At 35.5% G+C, this 15,505-nt stretch overlaps 1 protein-coding gene across 5 annotated transcripts in view; it reads right to left on the bottom strand.

The window, feature by feature from the left end:
* The window catches only part of BRD1 (bromodomain containing 1), a 56,626-nt gene that overhangs the window by 778 nt on the left and 40,343 nt on the right, over positions 1–15,505 (bottom strand). For 4 of the 5 annotated variants that reach the window (XM_027679235.1, XM_027679236.1, XM_027679237.1 and 1 more), the window contains 5 exons: positions 8,890–9,025; positions 8,085–8,212; positions 6,321–6,430; positions 3,855–4,009; positions 1–1,122 (listed from right to left, as the gene is read on the bottom strand). The exon at positions 1–1,122 is cut by the window's left edge and continues 778 nt beyond it. In XM_027679235.1, the coding sequence (XP_027535036.1) occupies positions 939–1,122; positions 3,855–4,009; positions 6,321–6,430; positions 8,085–8,212; positions 8,890–9,025 (713 nt within the window). In that variant the 3' untranslated portion in view covers positions 1–938. Of the gene's footprint in view, positions 1,123–3,854; positions 4,010–6,320; positions 6,431–8,084; positions 8,213–8,889; positions 9,026–13,202; positions 13,422–15,505 lie in introns of those variants that run through there. The other variant, XM_027679240.1, reaches the window with a different exon arrangement.

The raw sequence follows: 15,505 nt of genomic DNA, 5'->3' as shown, positions 1-15,505 counted from the left end.
ATATCAATATATTTGTCAATTTTATTTTTCATTATAAAGCAAATTAATACATTTTCTACAATAAATAAACACAGGGAGGCACACATATCAACAAAATTAAATCAATGGGAGATAAATGGGATATGGTTTTGAAAGAAATAATGTGCTTGCAGGCTTTAAGCCAGGTTTGTTTAAAACAAAAACAATCTTAAGTTATTTTGGGCAACAATGGAGTGTTTTTGGTGATTTGCAAGTGATGTACATAGTAAAATTTTTATTGATGTCTTTTTCACAAAGTACCCTCCAAAATAATGTAACTTCCTTTCTTAAAATACATATTTGTAATTGTAAATTTACATCAATCTTAAATATGTGGTACTTTGTGCAAAGAGCAACAATTTACACAAACATTCAGAAGTCTTTTTCAGAAGCTACAGACCAAGGAAGAAATGATACAAGCAGCACCATACTGTATATGATTTAGGCAAACATATATTTGATGCCATTTTGATATTAGGCTTTAAGATCCACTAAACACCTTAAGCTGGAAGATGGTGCTTAGGTAACTTAACCTCAGAAAGAAAAAAAAAAAAAGTAAAAAGCATGGAAACAGAAACCAACTCCCTCCCCAGCAAAATTATAAAAGGAATTAAAAGAGCTACTTCTAAAATCAGAATAAGTTAAGTGTTGAATATACATTTATGTACAATTATGAACACTATGAACAAGACATTTTAACAGGTTTAGTGGAAAATCCTCCAATCTACAACACAATAAAATAATTCATCAATATGGCAATGGTGATTTAGAAGAATTGCTCAACTATTTCAAGTTTGCAGAACTCAGCCACTGAATCAACAATTAAGGGGTTGTATCTTCAATACATTCTTTTAGACAAAGAGGTTCATTAGTAGAGTTCAAGTCTGTGTGGTATTTTTCATGCCTTGCTAGAATCTCTGCTAGTCAATATCACTGAAGTCACTGACTGGTTCTCCATGGACTCGACTCAGGTGATTCATAGCACGATCAAAAGCAATTCTTACTGCTTTTCGTATGCTTGAATTACGTCCTTCCATCATTTTTAACTTGTCTATGGTCTCATCTATCCCAAGGGGAACCATTTTGGATTTGGGAAGCCACTGCCTGTAAGAAAGGGTAAAATAAATATTACATATAGAATAAAATCAAGAAATTTGTCCAGAAATGCCAGAGCTACTATTCCATGTTGCTCACACAGATAATCAGCTTTACTATCTTAAACAAAATGATAAAATACCTTTTAAGATAGTACTTACTTGCCTTAAATATTTAAAGAATATGAAATATTAAGAAAGTCTCTTCCACAAAACAGAGAATACATTCCAATTCAATGGTTTGTATTTAATGATTAAGTATCAACCAAAAAAAATTAGCCTGAAATACTGATGCAGGTTAAGAATAGGCAGCAGCAACTAACAATGGACATAGCTCAAGATTCACCTGATACAGTATTGTTTCTCCTCATTCTTTCATCTCCATTATTACAAGGAATTTTCAGCTGATGAATTTCTGCCTTACAATTAAGACATCTCAAATTGGTCTTTATGGGGAAGACCAACTGGCAAAGAATTTCTGCTTAGCATGCTTTTACCCTGCAATATGAAATCCCACTGACTCCATATTCAGGGTACTTTTCTGCTTTAAGCTCCATAAATAACTTCAAATTCTTGGCACAGAGGAATGATAATGGAAAAAGCTCTGCACCCCATTCTTCTAGTTAAGGAAAAAGCACTCTAAATATTTACTTAAAAGGTATAAATTAAATTTACTTCACGTCATAACTGCTTATCGCAATCCTATTAAGTTACAGACATTAAGGAAAATAAAAATTACGTAAATTAATGAATATTTATTGAAGCATGATACTGTAGTCTGCAACCCCAGTCCTACAAATGGCAAAAGCCCTCCTTCTGTTTAAACTCATCAGTTTGGGAGACCACGTGAAGCCGAACCAATTGGAAATCAGTCAAGTCTGATATAAAACACTTTATTCTAAAATTTTCTTTTCAATTAGTAAAATTTGCTATTGAAAGATTTTTTTTTCTTAAAGCACTCTAAACTACAGCCCTAATGTACTGAGCACAGATATTGAAACAAAATGTGAAGAGTGAGTACAAGGACACAGAACAGTCTGATAACAGCATGAAAAGCAGCAGTCTAACCATTATCAGCTTTAATTCAGATCAGAGGAAGTTTTAAGAAGGTATTTTTAACAGAAAGCTTGCCAAGTCCTCAAGATACAAGCAGTGAAGAAGAAGAAACAAATATGACTACTTGAAAATCCACAGGTTATAGACATTTGTGTCAGAGACTGAAGGTGACATACACCCTGCAAATGAATGAAAATCACAGGCAGGGATTCAAGACTAAAAGGGACACAACAGAATTAGAGTTATGAGTGCCAAAATAATCAGCCTAAAAGAACCATTACCAAAAATGTTGGTGGGGTGAGGGTGGAGGGGACGAGAGGAAAGGAACTGGAAAAAGTATTGAGACTTTTCCTGTCCACCTATGCAGAGTATATTAGAGACAACTTTGTGCAATATCTGCAAGATTTAGGACTACCTGCATATGGTGATAAATCAGAAGGGTTTAAGTCACAGAGGACTCCCCATATCAAGAAGAAATGACAGTAATTATTAAGAAAGTGATTAGGAAGAACATGCATTACAATTGTGATACCATGAAGAGAAAAAAACAAGAAACAAGAATGTTGAGTATATTTAAATGCAGATGTTCTCTATAAAAAAAGGCAAAAGAATGCAGGCTCTCATGGAATTCTGTGCAACTGAACAATAATGATCACGAAGAAGTACCAATTAGTTAAGAAAATAGCTGAAGAACAGAGAGATTATGCCAAAGGATCTAAGGGGACAGAAGTGCAAACATCAGTTACAAATTTTAGGCAAGAAGTTATTTAGGTGTACTGGCACAGAGAGAGTCAGGAGAATAGCAGCACCACTAGACATTACATATAACCACCTAAAGAGGAAACTGGTATCTGAAAGTAAGGAAATTCAAGAGAAAATCTGAGATACAAAAAGATTTACAGCTAGCTTGACCTGTATGGAAACCTGGAGAGGAGAGGGATTATGAAGAACACAGAAAAGAAATACATAGCTTGATGAAAGTAGATGAGAAGCTTCCGTGTCTAGTAAAAAAAAAAAAACAAACACCAAACAAACCCTAACAAATTAAAATACACCAAAAAACCTAGTTGCCTTCCCCCAACTCCCTCTCCCAGAAAAAACCACCCACCAAAACCAAAGACCACCCGGAAGGGGAAGAGAATGTTTTAATTTGTGAATTATCCCCCTTCAGGCTCTACACAGCATATTGCTGATACTGAAATAAATGGAAAAATTTAGAAAAGGCTAAGAACTTCAAATGAAAGTGTTAATAAAGGACTTAACTAAACAGAGGTTAAAAATTCAAAGAAAACTCACTTGAGCAGACTGGGGGGAAAAGTCTTGTAATTCGGAAAGCAATGATGTAGCAAGATATAGATAAATGTTAGACTATTACCTTTAAAAAAACTGTTTAGCCAAAGAAGCAATTTTATCAGGTCAATAAACAAAATTAGCTTGTAAATAAAAGACAAAAGACTATTTACTGACTTATATTATTTTCTTCCAAACTGACCATAAAAAGATATCTTTCAGTGATGTATGCCTTGGTCCAAAAATAGACTCAAACATGAAACTTTAACATTAGTTTATACTTCCATAGGAATGATTTCCATGGAAAGACAATGTTTCAATTTTCTTCTAGACTAAAGGTACAGGTTCTTAAAACTTTTAAGTCACTGCATCAAACAATGCATTTCAATAACATACCAACTTCTTTTGTTGTCAAAAAATAGTACTAAGAATAGTTTTTCATCTGATTTGGTCTGCATTTGTTCTCCAATTTTCAGTACATCCAGAGGTGGCACTGGTATAGTAACACCGTTGTGATGGCCAGCAACACGAGGCATCTTAGGGTCAATAATCTATAAGAGAGAAAAAAGGACAGTTCATAATATTTAAAACTACATAATTTATTTTAAGATGATATTACAAATAAAGTTAATGAGAAATGAATCATAAACTAAACAACCACTGTACATAAACTGACTTTGTGTTACACACAACTTTTTGACATAAGTTGAATAGGCATAGTAGAGGCATAGTGGTAGATTTAACTGAAAACACCAAAAAAAGCATTTTTTACCCATATCAGTTCTTCTTAAAGTCCCATTTGAATTTCACTTAATAACTTAATAAAACTTTGAGAGTGACAAGCAGATTTCAGAATGAGGAAGCTGAATCAGGATTTCTAAAAGACATAACTAGCCTCAAATTTTGGGGTCTGAATTTCATATACCTTAAAGGAACAACCTATCTTAAGGTATAAGTATTTCTGCAAAATACAAGCTCCATACTCAAATTCTGGAGCAAAAAATTAAAAAAGAAAAAACTAACAAAAAAATGAGACACCACATTCAATTTCCAATTTAATGACTTAAGTCTTCAGCAAAACATGCAGTTGTAGCCAAATTCTTTGTTTAGAAAGGTTGAGGGAGGGGGGAATATGCTGCTAACATTAAACTAATTATGCTGATGGAAAAACTCTGTAGGTAGATCATAGCAATATGAAGTGCTCAGCTTCCACCAAAAAAGCGTTATGTTACTCCATGCCTATTCCACCCGTCTCCTACTCAACAAACTCCACACAGGCACAAATCACAATCCACAGTAAACTGATTATAGGAACTAAATGAACAGAAAGCTAACACTGTGGGGAACTCATAGAACCACAACTTTCTTCTCCTGACTGAGGTTTAATTCCTCAATGAACTCATCCCACTCTCAGAAACACCCGTGCTGACATAAAGGAGTAGGCAGAAAAGGAGCCCTTTCGTCTTGATCAGCTCAAATCTATTGCTAACACCATTCAAGAGACAATCAAATAATTAAATTTTTAGCATCTGACCTAAGAGTGTTTGAGTCACCCACTGAGGGCACTTTAACTCAAAGTGCTCTGAATGTCACCTCCAGAGGTTTTAACCTTACTCTGGCATGATTACATTACAGCACATACATATTAGAACAGTCATGACTCTCCAGTCTACTATATAAATCAAGTCAAAGTGTATGAACTGTTTCTATAACCCCAAATGCCTGAAGCCAAGCACTTAATCAACAACATTTACTCTGTAAGCTTTGATGTAAGTAGAGCGGTGTCTATTTCTCCTGTAATAACTTGAGTACAACAGCTTAAAGTTTCCAGTACATCATTCACAACTGGCTTCAATCAGTCAATTTATTCCAACTCTACCAAGTGTTTTGTTTCTTTACTGAACCGCAGGATCAAGAGTATTTTTATACTCATTTTGCAGCAGAAAATATCTTATAATTCCAGCACTAACAAGATGTCTGCCAAATGCTTATTCAATTGATCCTTTAAATAATAATATACAATGCAGAAAAAAAAGACTACTGAGAGGTCTGCTGGTTTAAACTCAGACAGAGGTAATTTTCTTCACAGGAGGTAGCATGGGGCTATCTTTCGGATTTGTGCTGAACACAGGGTTGATAATACAGAGATGGTTTTGTTATCGCTGAGCAGCACTTACACAGAGCTAAGACCTCTTCTGCTTCTCAGACCACTCCACCTGTGAGGAGGTCGACGGTGCACAAGGACAGCCAGGACAGCTCAGACCAACTGACCCAAAGGATATTCCATACCATATGGCATCATGCTCAGTATATAAAGAGGGGGGAAGAAGGAGGAAGGTGGGGACATTCAAGAGTGATGGCGTTTGTCTTCCCAAGTAACCCTTACATGCGATGGAGCTCTGCTTTCCTGGGGATAGCTGAATACCTGTCTGCACATGGGAAGTGAACGAATTCCTTGTTTTGCTTTGCTTGTGTGTGTGGCTTTTGCTTTACCTATTAAAGCGTCTTTATCTCAACCCATCAGCCTTCTCACTTTCACTCTTCTGACTCTGTTCTCTCTCCCACCAAGGGAGCGAATGAATGGGGGGAACTCACTGTTCAGTGTGAGGCTGAGTTGCCAGCTGGGGTTAAACCACAACACATAAGTATTGCACATCTCCAAGAATGGGCAGGGTAGCAGAGATTACTGATTTACAATCTGATACTGCAGTAACTTTACAAACTCAATGCATGATAAAGCAGCCAGAATAAGCCACGTTCATTTAATCTGAATGCGAAATTACCAATTACCTTAAATTCACGCACTGTGTTTTCAGATCAGAAACAGTATCAATAGCATACTTACGAAAGCTGTGTACTTACCAGAGCTGGGTAAGAGGGATATCCGCTGCATTTGGCCCATACTACTTTTAGAGGCTCAAGAACAGATGTTGCAGCATCAGTTGAAATCCACATACTGCTATGCCCAACTTCTAAGAACAAATAAATATACAATTAAAATGTTCCAGGATGAAACTTTAGATAAATCTTCTGCAGTTCTTGGTTTCCTCAAACACCTTATGATCATTAGAATCCAAATACTAATATCACCTTTCACACACATACCAATAAAAAGCAGGTAGTGTTCATAACAGCTCTTTACATGATACTAGTACTTTAATCCAAGCCTACAGATAAAGGACAATGGTTTAGACATTTCTAGAAACAGCATATCTTAAAACATCTTAGTTCTTAGGAAGCATTTGCCAAATTCTAATAATCTTTTCCCTTTGAAAAAGCTCAAAAGAAAACATAAAATTACAGTACTCCAAATAACCAGTTTCTTTTAAAACTATGATGACAATCCTGTCAGAGAGGTGATGATTTTGAAGATGCAAGTTGCATGCTTTGTTTCGAAAGTGCTGGGTATCCATAGAGAAATCAGCACCTGATAACTTACAAGGCATGTCTGGTACACCTATCTGTTTTTATGCCTAAGTTCTAACCTGCATTTTAATTTCTATTTATTTTTAACAAGCCCTCTTGGTCTCTCTACCCTACCCTTTCCTACAGTAAAGTTCAAAAACATCAACAGGGTTCCAGGAAGCAGCTGCACTGGTGGTTTATTTCTTCTCATGAAGCAGCATAATAGACAACTGAACTTATGTTACTGCACACTTCTACCAGAATCCTCCATTTTCTTCTCTATTGCTCACCACTGCATTGAAGCCTGAGACAGCTTTAAGTTGACCAAAACCACAACTGGACACAGTCAAGAGACTGGACAGAAGCCAGTGAGTTGTACCCTCAAGATGGAACTGGGGGTGGGCGGTCATCAAAGGGGAGAAGATTATCAAAGCTCATATGCTGTAAGATGAGGTGGCACTTCTTGTATGGGGAAATGTGGTACCAAAATACAGTTCAGAGGCTGCAGTTGCATTTTCTCTTAGCAGTAAGGCAATACGTGACAGTAGCAGCTCTTTACTTGCCAAAACATAATTTACTCCTCAATTCTTCTCAATCTGCTCTTATTTAAAATGGGCATTGCTTATTTATAATGAAAGGTGGTATGCAGATACATGTTCTATTTCAACATTACAAAAAAGAACTGGGGGGAAAGAGTGGTTTAAGACTTTGCAAGAGCAAGAAAAAAAGCGTTTAAAGCCATCACATAAAAATTTGTTCAACCATTCTCTGCAATAAGTTTCTATTTCTCTGCTCTGTTAGTAACAGTTTGTAAAGTATTCACATGCCAGTTAGAAAAGGCCATGAGGGTACAGATTAATGCATCCTTCATTCACAGACTATTTTGAAAAATATATATGTAGAACTGTATCTGGTACATAAAACCAGTACAAGTTCTCTTCTTCAGGGCAGCTAACAAGAAAGAAACCTACAGTATTCTCATCTGCAAAGAAAATGGTATTTTAATGTTGAGTAGAAGGTCATACACAATCTGACAGGATGCATGCAGCCAGACTCAAGAGACTTCTCAGGTGTATACACTGTTTCTGAAGTGATATCACCACCACTTTCAGAATGCCTAATGTATTTAAGTAGTGAAAATAAGAATGCCAGAATCTGTCAAATAAATGGACAAAATCATAGTTATACAATACTACTAAGAATACAATTATTTATAGTTACCAGCTGCAATTCTTGCTGCTTTGGCATAGTTTCCATTTTCAATGCATGATATCAATTCACTTCGGTCTTCCAGTGTGTGTCTCCGTATCAAGGCAGGTTTACCTTTACCACACTTCGGTAGGCTGAAACTACAAAAGTATTAATATTAAGCCCATTACTTGATAAATAACATTGTTCACTATGAATTGAAACTTTGAAAAATAATTTAAATTTCATCAGTACAGAATAAAATCAGAGTAGCAAGTTCTAAAAAAACTTTATGTAACAAATACAAACGACAATGTAAAAGCCAAACCACTGATTATTTCCATGCATAGAATTGCCTGGCTATCATCAAAAGACAAACAGTATGCAACTGCACCTCAACTGCTGCACAGGTTGAGAGACGCACAAATGACAGAAGCTGCTCTATCTTCCAGTGTTACACTGCATACCGGACAAATGAAAACATGTTCCCCCGGCTCCAACAGTTCTACTACATAGGAAACACAACTATTCTCTCTTTAATTTTTCACTACAAATTCAAGTCTTTTCAATTGTGAAATGTCTATACACAAAATGGTAAATTTGTTCTCTGCATACCTGAATTTTAAGAAATCACAGAATCTGAACAATAACCTGAATTCAACAAAAGAATACCAGCAATGCTGAAAGGTGGCTCAAACCTGACACAATTGAGAAAATTTGCCAGAAGTTTTTTCAAAAATTTATGCAATCCACTCCCCGCATTCCAATATGGGTCACAAGCAATATAGAAAACTGATATATTTAGTCTCAAATTTGTATTTCAGATTTATAGTTTTACCTTGAGTTACACAAGAGACTGTTACTAGATGAAATACTAGATTCTGATGCACAGCGGCGACGAGGTTCAACTTTTCTTCCTGGAGTATCATCTAATGCTCTCTCTTTACTTTCATCTCCAAAGCCATTTGACAGACCTACAACATAACACAAAAAATAAACTGCATCAAACTGGAAACCCCACCGTTCTCATTAACAACTTTTTATATTCACACAATGTATCATTATTGTTCTGTACTTCAAGTATTCTGGTGTGATGAAAAAGAACATGAATATTAACAAAATATTCAATTTCAAGGCACAGTATTATAAATAGGAAGTTCCTGTTGTCCAGATTTTAAGGACAGAATGAACATTTAGCTAATGTAAAAAACCCCAAAAAACAAAGTAAAGATTATAACATGGGAAATGCCAAATGGAGTATCAAATCAGTCTTTATATTTAATGTTTTCAACCCTTTAGACAGTCAGGCTGGCGAAGCTGAGTAGAAAAAAAACCAAGAAAATAAATTGTTACAAACCAGGCAGCTTTGCCAGGGTATGACAAAACTCATTGAATAAGATGCTATAATCACTAAGCCAAGAAATACTGAAAATCCTTTTGAAATACTGGAAGTAAAGACTGGTATGGATTTCCTCATCATGCTGTCTTGTTTTTCCCGGAAGTTTTTCCATTTTAGTAAATTCAGACTGACATGACAATTTCTGTTTTCTGTGACCAATAACCAAAAGTATACATGTTACTGCTCTTAACTAGCCTTCCCTTGGCACAAGTATATATACAACCAAGGATATTATATTTTAATTCCATAATTGTAATGAAAATATTCAAAAGGCTTTTATATTACAAGCTACTGATTTGATGGGCTGCTGCCAATCCTGCTCTGGGTTTGCTAATTCACAAACAGTATAGTCCTTATTAAGCCGTTTTTATACTTGATTAAAGACCCAAATGAAGAATTTTTTAAGATAGCATTCTGAAAACTTTCCAGGATGTGTGGGGGTGTCTGTGTGGGTGTAAACATTGGAACTAAAAAGGAAAGAATCCAACAGAGACTCTAGAGTATCATCAGAAATGCACTGGCAGTCAGCTACTGCAAACTGTAGGTTACTAAGAGAAACTTTAACAAATTTAATTCTGAGCACACCTCCCACAATGCAAGAAAGAGCTACCCATGCCAGCCATCCTACTACTGCCAAAGTCTTGAACATCATCATGATCTTTGTACATTCAGAAGTAGTCAAATAAGGTTATGTACCTTCATGTGCCCCTTCAGAGAGCATTCTAGTATAAAACAATTATGGCAGAATTGCCTTTATTAAGTTTAATTCTTCCAGTCTGTTTGCTACAAAGACCTTTGCAAAGAAGGGTGACAACTAAGAAACTTGAGGTTAGCAAGTTACTTTGTAAAATCCAGTTGTTTATCGAGGCATTTCCATACAGTGACTTAGGGGATTTTCCCCTCCACCCCAGGAGACCTTCCATTTGGATTATCAACACAATTTTACATTTTTAAGAGAAAAAGGAGAATTTACTCATGTTCTGAGAGATTTACAGGTAAGCATTCTCTTTTATTGTCACTTAGTTGACATTGTAAACATTCATTTAAGTGTTTGTTTTGTAACTCCCATATTTGCCTTTGATTTCTTATAGAAGAAAATGATAAAGGTAGTATTGTCCTGAGTGTCAAGCACCAAACTACATGCTATTGACTAATCTTGTTTTCACTCTCAGTAACTTGGCAAAAATAGCTGGAGATTAAGGAGGAGTTCAGTCCTAGACTATATGGAGACTTGTCAAAAGAGTATGCTTTGTGAGAAAGCTTAAATTTCTCTATACACTATCACAGTACACTTCACATGGCATCTGAAATGAAAAGCTGAATAAACATTCTGCAAAGGAGATCTCTTAGGTCTCTGCAAATAACTATTTTTTATTCTTCAATATCCTGCCAGATTTATTTTTCAAGTAAGGTGTATAAACTGTTTTGTTTTCATCCTGCCACAAGCTGGAGACACATTACTCAAGTTATCATTCAGGCATCTAGCTAATATGAATCAGCTGTCAGCAGAAACAAGTCAGATTCCAGACTGAATTTTAAATTTAAAGACAGATCAAGCAATGTCTGCTACCAGAACCAGGGCACAGCTCAGGTTCCCAATGAACTGTGAAAGTGGAAGGTGTTTCAGTTATTAAACTGTTCTTATGTCAACCCACAGGTTTTACCTTTTTCTGATTCTCTTCCCCATCCCATTGAGTGGGGAAGTGAGTGAGTGTGTGGGTGGTAGTTTGTTGCCAGCTGGGGTTAAACTATGACAAGTGGGAAAAAAAAACCAAATTTTTCTGACTAATAAGGAATATTAAAGTGCACAAGAATTCAGAACTTCTCAGACATATTTCTCTCTTGCTTGTGGAAGTATGAAAAGCAAAGTACATATGGGTTATCAGCAGGAGTAATTTTCCTGAGTATCAAGCCCCAAATGATAGGGGCTTACACAATCTGTAAGACTCAAGTTTATACAATTCGCGTTTCAGAAATTATAGGGAATAGGTATTATTTCAAGAAAGGAAGACCTCAGTGCTTACTTGAAACAAACACATTCATATCTAGTCACAGATGCAGCAGTTCCCAAGTGACCTTGTAATCCAGGTAATAAAATCTAAGTGCTTCAGGGTAGTAGCACTGATGTGCAAAAAAAAAAAAAAAAAAAAAATCAGATATTCTACATTTCTATTCTATAGCTTGGAATCTGGTTTCTTTTAGATCACTACAAAACTCTTTTCTCTCATGAATCACAAAACACAAAATGTCCTGTAGCTGCTAGAAAAAGTGAGATTAAAGAAGATTTCCATTTGCTTTAAGGAGTTTGCATTTCATTGAATCAGTAGATATTACTAAGAAGGTCAAAGAAAGAAAATTCGTGGGAGAAGTAACTCATTTGGCTTTCAACTTTCCAAAAGCTCATTAGATCAAATGAGCTTTCTCTGTAGTCGTGGAGTGAAACCATGTCAGGTACTGAACTTCTTACACATACTCCCTCACCAGCATCCCTGATTGACAACAACTCCTTCCCATAAGAAGTCCTAAAGATCAAACTAAAAACTTTACATTAGTAGATAATTATTTTTTCTTTTCCCCTCTGTTCCTACGTTTCTCCAAAAAAGCAGTCCACTCTCAGAGGCAGAATTCCACTTTTTTCAATTTTAAAAAAACCTGGGAATTCACAAATAACAAAGACCACTATCAATCTTAAATGCAGGGTTACTGCCATTTCTAATCTTCAGCTCAACTTCAATTTACATGGAAAATTTACTTCCTTGTCAATCATGGCATATAACAACCATTTTAAAAATAAAGAAATGCTAAGTAAGAAGAAAAAAAAGTAAGGCAAAGATGATCAGCTTGATAATTTTCCACATGTCTCTCACTGTGCTGAAAACTGTACTTATCAGGCAAAATTTTAACTTTTTCTCAGCAGTAGCAGTTTGTTCTTAAACTGCAATTAAAACTTTCACTGACTACCTACATCAAGCAAATTAGAATCTTGTTGCCCACACCAAATCAATGGAAGCAGGAAAAGGTAATTCCCAAAAGACAGCAGAAGTTTGGGAGAAAAGATAGAGAACAAAACTCAGGGTAGTCCAAGGAACAGCACAGCAGTCTCCATGAACGTACAGAATGCTACCACAAAATACAGAATTGTGCATTTCAGACTATAATTACACCTTATGGTTCTGCTGAAGTAAAAATAAAGAAGCCAAGCTTGTACAAAATTATTCTAAAGCAATTAAAACTCTACTATGCTTGATGCAAAACCAAGCATATCCAAAGGTAAGATGAAGTGCTGTACTAAAACTAGAGCTGAACAGCTGAGATTCAACCACTAAAAACATTGGGAGCATTCAAAAAAATGGCTGTTCACAGTGCACCAGCATTTATATAACACTATTTAGGTTCATTTTACCAAGTAAGGACTAATCAAGCCCTGACTTGTGCACTTACCCAGAACCAGTGATGCTAGTCTTCATTAAATATACATACATTAAAGGAAAACGTATTTTATTAAAATAAACTTTTTTTTTGTATGTTTCACTTCTCCAAGGAAGATGAGACTGTTTTTTGGGGGGAAGGGAAGAGGATGGAGATGTAGCATTCTTAGCTAATCTGTTCTCCCAGAACATGTTCTGGGAATAAGAACATTGGGACTGGTAAAACTGCGACCAATCTGTGTCACATATACTACAACACGTACAACTTTGTAACTTACGGAAATGGGGCAATATATTGAATGAAGAGCATAGTTTCATATATGTCAAAGACTTCCTCCAAGAGTGTTCATTTCTATTTTTTTTTTTTGTTTTAAGGATGGGTGGTGTCTCCAACATGATCCAAAATAATTACTTCAAATGTAATTGTCTTTCTGCGTTCCAAAATGATCATTTAATTGAATTCCATTCCATGTTGAGGATAATAGAAAATAATTAGGATCCAAAGAGATAAATACCCAGCATGATATTAGTTAATATGAGAACCTGGAAGACAGTGAAAAAGCCATTAAGTCTCTCTGAAAGGAAACAGAGCTTTCAAATAAATAAGCCACCCTTACAGCACCGTCCAGAGACAGTGAGAATGACACAAGTGTCCCATGTATTCTAACACTAATACTCAGCTACGGTTTCAAAAGAGACAATCTAAATAAAAAGTTTCACTTTGATTCAGGCCTCTTTCTTGAAAAAGAAAATACTGAAAGTCATTGAAAGCACAGAATACAACCTCCACATGCATGATACGCATCAAGAACATGGTTTAGAAATGCATCTAAAACTACCTCCAGTAAAAGTAAGAAAGGGGATGCCACAGATTTAAGGGGATTTATATATGCACAGACAGGATAAAGGAATACTTTAAGGTAATAAATAATCAGAAGTTACTGTATTCTTAAAAATGCAAACCTCGAAAATGGGCATAATGCAGCAATAGGAAGGCATCCACAAAGTTTTTAAAAAGTGAACCTTAGAGTAACCCTATAAATGTCTACTTCAAACAGTAAATCTGGAGTGTTGTAAGAATATTAGACACAATTCTTTTCAGAATACACAGATGAATGTCTGAGCACGTCAAACTTTACAGTGCTTAAAACAGTCTTCAGTATGCAGGCAAAATAGGAGCCAGTTACTTACACAGACTATGAAGTCTGGTGTGAAGAGTCCCCTTGGAAATAAAGCTTTTCAAACTTGCTTAAAATTTGGTCTTGGCTAAAGACAGCAAAGACAGCTGAATGTGAGCCCATGATGTGGCACCTGCACACTAAACAGCAGCAGCTTTCAAGATCCTAACCAGAAAAATTTCACCTTTGAAGGTTTAAGTAATGCATAATGAATACAGCTGGTGGCTCAGTGAATGCTCAGTTTGATGGGTTCCAAAAGAATGCTTAAGAATTCATCCTGTAACTACTAATTTTCTTCAAATCTGGGAATAAGAAGTGTCTCTGGCTAATCAGATGAGACTGCTACAACAGCGGAATCTGATTTGCACAATAGAAAGGAAAACTAATAAACATTTAATAACTACATCTTCCATAAGATAAGGACTGTTATGTTGCTCTGCACTACAATAGGATCACTGTACTGTAGGATGATTGTTCAAGACATTTTAAAATACATAAGTGGGAGGCAACACTAGTGGAGGAGTTTGAAAACATTCCAGAAAACTCTGAAAGGAAAAAAGAGCATACAAGCAGAAATGTTTCTCAAAAAAAGTTTTAAAACTTCTTCCAAGACAGTATCAGCTGACCCAGTGGTACAGATGATAACAGCAGCAGTATAGCAGAAAATGCCATTAAACCCTCCCCCACAACTAACTTTACAATTCTTTAGTCAGCTTTAGTTTGTATAATTTATGACACATAAAACACACACAAATGATTGCAAAAATACAAGCTTCAAGTGCCTGAATCACCCATAGATCAATGGAATGTCATTCAGGAACCAAGAAATTACTACAGAAAGTCAGTAATATTTAGGTCCAAGGACTACTTAAGAACATTTAAGATCAGAATCTTTTTTCTAAACATCTTTTACTGATTTATGAATAAATACAAACAGTAAAGATCCTTTAGAAAAAAACAAACTTTCTTACATATTTTCCCTTTGAAGATTTTTACTTTCTCTCTACAAAATCCTGATATAAAAGAAAGAAAACTTAAGAGGTTTCTTGAAGACTTAAATCAGTAAAGGTTATTTTAATACTCAACTTGCAGAATGAAAAAACATCATAATTATTTATCAATATATTGCATGAAAAACCTAATGCCTAGCAGTCTTTCAGACCAGCTCAGCAGGACCTACAAAGAGAAGTTGTTCCATTTCCTAAATGGAGCTATTCCTAAATGGAACTAACTTTCACAAATTACTATCTACACAGATTTTACACAGAGCTTTTTTTTTTTTTTCTTCTTTGAAAGTAAGGGTTTCTTTGTAATTGTGAGAATACAACTTTTGGGTATTGTATCCAAAGAAAAGGAAACAGATGGACAGAGAACTTCAGAGCTCTCATATGTAAGCAGGTCCAGCCATCCTACTCTATTAAAAATAAACCCAATAATTTACCATTTATT

This window comes from Neopelma chrysocephalum, unplaced genomic scaffold, assembly GCF_003984885.1.
Source record: "Neopelma chrysocephalum unplaced genomic scaffold, ASM398488v2 Primary Assembly neopelma1_45, whole genome shotgun sequence".
Taxonomy (NCBI): domain Eukaryota; kingdom Metazoa; phylum Chordata; class Aves; order Passeriformes; family Pipridae; genus Neopelma; species Neopelma chrysocephalum.
Note: the sequence above shows the minus strand (reverse complement) of the source record. Positions and strands in the feature narration are given on the sequence as shown.